The sequence below is a fragment of the Suncus etruscus genome, chromosome 16 (assembly GCF_024139225.1).
Source record: "Suncus etruscus isolate mSunEtr1 chromosome 16, mSunEtr1.pri.cur, whole genome shotgun sequence".
Lineage (NCBI taxonomy): Eukaryota > Metazoa > Chordata > Mammalia > Eulipotyphla > Soricidae > Suncus > Suncus etruscus.
The window spans coordinates 72,915,919-72,921,777 of NC_064863.1; the positions used below are offsets into that span (position 1 = coordinate 72,915,919).

At 42.4% G+C, this 5,859-nt stretch overlaps 1 protein-coding gene across 1 annotated transcript; it reads left to right on the plus strand.

Annotated features, from left to right (window-relative positions):
- The first annotated feature begins 3,191 nt into the window (after positions 1-3,191).
- On the plus strand, positions 3,192-5,558 carry LOC126032594 (ribosomal biogenesis protein LAS1L-like). The gene has a single exon (XM_049790249.1). The coding sequence runs from the start codon at positions 3,228-3,230 to the stop codon at positions 5,340-5,342; it is 2,115 nt and encodes a 704-aa protein (XP_049646206.1). The 5' UTR covers positions 3,192-3,227; the 3' UTR covers positions 5,343-5,558.
- The last annotated feature ends 301 nt before the right edge of the window (positions 5,559-5,859 follow it).

Consider the following 5,859-nt stretch of genomic DNA (forward strand, 5'->3'; position numbering starts at 1 on the left):
ACAAACCATTTGAAGCAGAAATCTAATTGGTTTCACAAGAAATTTTCTCTAAGATTTTCTCAATGAACTACTAGGAATATACCTATGGAATACAAAAACACAATATAAAAATGCCTTACTCAAACCTATATTCATTGCAACGCTATTTACAATAGCCAGACTCTGGAAACAACCAAAATGAACTTCAACAGATGAATGGCTAAAGAAAATGTGGTACATATACACAATGGAATATTATGCAGCTGTCAGGAGAGATGAAGTCATGACATTTTCCTATACATGGATGAGCATGGAATCTATTATGCTGAGTGAAATAAGTCAGAGGGAGAGAGATAGACATAGAAAAGTTTCACTTATCTATGGGTTTTAAGAAAATCAAAAGACATTATTGTAATAATGCCCAGAGACAACAGAGATGAGGGCTGGAAGGACTGGCTCTTGATGTGAAACTCATCACACAGAGTGGCGAGTTTAGTTAGCGAGAGGACTACACTAACTATCATGACAATGTTGATAAGTGAGAGAAGTAAAATGCCTGTCTCTAATACAGGCAGGGGATAGGGAAGGACGGCAATGGGGGGCATTGGTAGTGGGAAGGTTGCACTGGTGAGGAGGGGTGTTCTTTTTGCGGCTGAAACCCAACTACAATCATGTATGTAAACATGACGCTTAAAGAAAAAAATTTTTCTCGGAGAGTCCCAGATTTTTTTTACATTTAATTTTATTATTATTCAGATAGCATGGTCTACAATAGTGTTGTGTATGTGTATGGTGTATAAAGTTGTGAATCCCATAGGATGGAGAGTGGGTATGGAACTTGCCTTGTACGCAATGACTTACGTTTGATCTCTGGCATCCTATGAGGTCCTCTGAGCACTGAGAGGAGTAATCATTGGGCATTGCTGAGATGGCCTCACAAACAAAAACAACAACAATAAAATTCCCAAAATTATGAGTCCTGCTTTGGTTCAATTTGGTATCTTAACAGTCATTAAACAATTTAGTAGAGGATTCCCCTCATTTCTCACTTCAATTTCTTCCTGATATTCCAAAGTAAAGAATTAGGATATCAAATATATTTGATATTTATTTGATCTTTAAGACTAGAAGACAGCTAACTGAATGAGAGAAAAATTTTGCCCTCAACACTTCAGATAAAGGTTTAATATCTAGAATATACAAAGTACTCATAAAGGTTAACTCCACAAACCTAAAACCTCCATCAAACATGGGGAGAAGAGCCAGAGTGGTGGCACTAGAGGTAAGGAGTCTGTCTTGCATATGCTAGCCTAGGACGGACCACGGTTCAATCCCCCAGTATCTCATATGGTTTCCCCAAGCCAGGAGCGATTTCTGAGCACATAGCCAGGAGTAACCCCTAGCGTCAAACAGGTGTGGCCCCTCCCCCAAAAACAAAAAAATGGGGAGAAGAAATGAACAGACACGTTTTTTTTAAAAAATAATTTTTATTGTGACCAAATGTGAATAACAAAATTTTCACAGTAATATTTGAGGTATATAGTGACAATTGATCAGGGCCATTCCCACGACCAGGGTTGTCCTCCCTCCACCTTTTTTCCCCAGCACATGTCCCATATCTCCCTCCATTGCCCCCCAGAGTGCCAGTGTAACTGTTTCCCTCTGTGTATAGCTTGTTGTAGATGGGGATTGATTCTGTTGTTGTTGACTTTGGGTTTGTTGTTTAAGTCTGATCATTTTTTATATCCACTCAATTGAACAGACACTTTTATGAGGAAGACCAACAGGTGGCCAACAGACACATGAAAAAATGCTCATCAACACTTTTCATTAGGGAAATCCAAATCAAGACAGCAATGAGGTATACCATCTTAGACCAGTGAGGATTGCACATATCAAAAATAATGGGAACAATCTCTGTTGGCGGGGATGTAGTGAGAAAGGAACTCTCCTGCACTGCTGGTAGGAATGCTGCCTGGTTCAACCCCTCTGGAAAACAGTTTGGAGCATTCTCAGTACACTCTGAATTGAGCTGCTATATGGCCCAGAAATTCCACTTTTGAGTATCTATCCCTAGGACAGAAAAACATTCATCCAAAAGGATGTATGCACTATTCATTGTAGCATTCAGTACAATAGCTAAAACTTGGGGTCAACTTGATGTCCAACAACCAATAAGTGGATCATGAAAATGTGGTACATGGATACAATTGAATATTATATAGCTGTAAGGAATAATACAATCATGCAATTTGCAGCAACATGAATATAACGGGAAGATATTATGTTAAATGAAGATAAAAGAAGGATAAATACAGAATGATATCACTTTATAAGTGGTATTTAGAATTACTGCATAAAGAAATGCAATGGTCTAAATGGGAGTTGTCTCAAATACCCTTGGCTCCAACGTATAGTGAGGAAGGGGAATAAAACTGAGTGGAGAAAGAAGAACATAGATATAAAAGGATTGGGGCCAGGGGTCAAGTGGTCTCAGGTACATTGGTGGAGAAAAAAAAAAAGGACAGTACTAAATCTCCAAGCCAAAGTCAACAATAGAATCAAGAGACCCAAACTTAAACCATCTAAACTTTAATGTTCCTATTATATTGGCAGGCTGGGGGGCAAAGGGTGGTGGTTAGGGATACTCTGGATACATGATGGAGGGAGGATTAAAACGGTGGTGAAACAGGCTCTGATTCATTGTATGTCTGAAACCCAACTATGAAGGTATTTGTAAATCACAATAGTTTCAAAAAAATTAAATGAAATAAAATAAAAAATGAATATAAAATAGATTTGACAGGTTCCTTTTCATGTCCATTTATTTATTTATGGAGGTTCATTTTTTAAAATTTTGATCATAGTGGTTTACATATTGTTGACAATAATATTTTAGGTACATATTTACACAAAATCAGAGGGGATTTCCATCACCAATTTGTCCTCCCTACACCTCCGTTTTTGTCCTGCCTCCCATATGCTCTTCCCTCACCCTTAGGGCTGCCAGAATATGTTGTTCCCTCTGTATCTAGCCTAATACTTAGTAGTCTTGCACCTGTTTGGTCCTGGTGCCTTATGGAGGTTCATTCTTTGTTATCTGATAAAATTGAGAGAAAAAGCCAGCAAATGGATGCCGCTGAAGCCATTTTGTCGCTAGTAGCACGCTAACCTGGAGACTGGTCCGAGTGTCACATTACCAAGTCCGGCGGGAGAGTTCAGTGCCCAGGTCTGGTTCCCTGGGAAAAATGGATCGGATTTGGGCCGCGTGGTGTGGAAAGTGCGTCAATGAGAACGGGCAACTGTGGACCCAGAACCTCATGGTGGCCTGGCTCAATAGGGCAGAGTGGGATCAGGTGACCGTTAATCTGTTTTGCGACGACCATAAATTGCAGCGCTACGCGCTCAACCGCATCACGGCGTGGAGGAGCAGGTTAGGAAACGAACTTCCCCTGGCAGTGGCTTCTACTGCTGACCTGGTAAGCTGTAAGCTCATGGATGTAACTGGTGGCTTGGGCACTGATGAACTTAGACTACTTTATGGCATGGCGTTGGTCAGGTTTGTGAATCTTATCTCAGAGAGGAAGACAAAGTTTGCCAAGCTCCCCCTGAGGTTCCTGGCTCAAGAGGTGAATATTCCAGATTGGATTGTTCAACTTCGCCATGAATTGACCCATAAGAAAATGCCCCATATAAATGACTGTCGTAGAGGTTGTTACTTTGTTTTGAATTGGCTCCAGAAGACCTATTGGGATCGCCAACTGGAAAACAGCTTGAGAGATCCCTGGGAGTTGGAGAACAGGGAAGAAACAGATGAAGAGGATCATGAGGAGAATAAGAATAGTGTTGATAATGTCACAGAACACAAATCAAAATCTAAGCATGAAGGGAAAGGAGCACAACTAGATGACAAAACTGATGAAAGCAGTGAAGGCAACAAAGAGTTTGATTCACATTGGGAAAAGGCTCTGAGACATAAAGAGCTATATGAGAGGGCCCGAGAACTCTTGGTATCTTATGAAGAGGAGCAATTTAAGGTGCTGGAGAAACTTAGGCATTTACCTCAGGCCATTAAGGCATGGAATAACCTCTCCCCATCTGTAGAATGTATCCTGGCAGAGCTCAAGGGCATTACATGGGAGAACAGGGAAGCTGTGCTGGATGCACTCCTGGATGATGGCTTTCTCATCCCCACATTTGAGCAGTTGGCAGCTTTGCAGATAGACTATGAAGAAAACATGGATTTGAATGAGGTTCTGGTGCCAAAGCCATTCTCTCAATTCTGGCAGCCCCTACTTAGGGGCCTACACTCCCAGACCTTCACACAGGCCCTTCTGGATAGGATGCTTTCTGAGCTGCCAACCTTGGGGGACAGTGGGATCCGGCCTACCTACATCCTCAGATGGACAATCGAACTGATCGTGGCTAACACCAAGACTGGACGAAATGCCCGACGATTTTCTGCAAACCAGTGGGAAGTGAGAAGGAGCTGGAGGCTATTCAACTCTTCTGCCTCCCTTGATTGGCCCCGGGTGATTGAATCCTGCTTAGGCTCACCTTGCTGGGCCAGTCCCCAACTCCTTCAGCTTGTCTTCAAAGCCATGGGACAGGCCCTGCCTGATGAGGAACAGGAGAAGTTGCTCTGCGTCTGTTCCATTTATACTCAGAGCGGAGAAAACAGCCTGGTACAGGAAGGCTCCAAGACGACCCGTTATGGGACTTCTCCCTACACACTGGATAGCTTGTATTGGAACCTTAAACCAGTAGGTTCCAACTTTGGGCCTGCAGGAGAAGCACAGCAGAAGAAGGAGCAAGGCTACCTTAATGATATCAAGGAAGGCGAGAAGGAGAAAGAGATCTTAGAAGATCCATTTGAGGAGGAAGATGAAAATGAGGCCCAGGAAAAGTGGGAGGTGGAGGAAGAGGAGGAGGATGAAGAGGATGAAGATGATGAAGATGAAGACAGAATGGAGGTGGTGCCTTTTTCAATGGGGGAGGAATCCCTCACTGTTGAGAATGGCAGGCTCCTAGCCCAGAAAAGCGGAATTTTGCAGGATTCTGCATGGCAAGTTAGTTCGGAAGATGTGCGGTGGGACACATTCCCCTTAGGCAGAATGCCTGGTCAGACTGAGGACCCAGCGGAACTGATGCTTGAGAATTATGATACCATATATCTTTTGGACCAGCCTGTGCTAGAGCAGCGATTGGAACCCCCAAAGTACAAAACTGGTACCTTGGGCCTGAGCTGTGGCATTAGGAGTGGCAACAGCAGCAATGGCAGTGACAGCAGCAGTAAATTGGAGGGTCTTCTTTGGAGCCAGGAACACCTACATGGGCTCCAAATGGGCCTACAGCTCTTCTGATGCCAGCCCTGTTGCAAGTGTTCTTCCAGCCCGACTGGGCCAACGGCCTCTAATTCTCCCAACCTCATTTTTCCTAAGACTCCATGAAACAACCTGGGAGACAGGCTATTCACTCACCTAAACTCAGCTTTCTACCACAGTGGAATTGTGAATCATTTTGGGGCTTTTTAAATGTTTATTTTGAAAAACAATAAAAAGGTAAATATTAAAAAAAAAGTTAGCAAATAAAGACAGAAATAATATAGTTGAAGTCCTTATGAAAGACTTGCCAGGCACTGTTCAATTTCTTATGTACATTAACTTATTCAATCCTACCTCATTTCACATTTGAAGTAGATTCTCTTATGCCAATTTTCAGATGAGCCACTGAGGCAGAAGTGAAGAGGTGAGACTTTCTTTCTATCACACAGCCAGTAAGAGGAATAGCTGGTTTTGTCCTAGCTATACAGATAATAACCACCTCTATCTATCTACAGTCAATTTAGAAAGCGGCTTTAGACAAAGAATACAAATTTAT

Excerpts from the sequence above, each read along its gene's own strand:
- LOC126032594 (XM_049790249.1), top strand. The coding sequence starts at position 3,228 with ATGGATCGGATTTGGGCCGCGTGGTGTGGAAAGTGCGTCAATGAGAAC.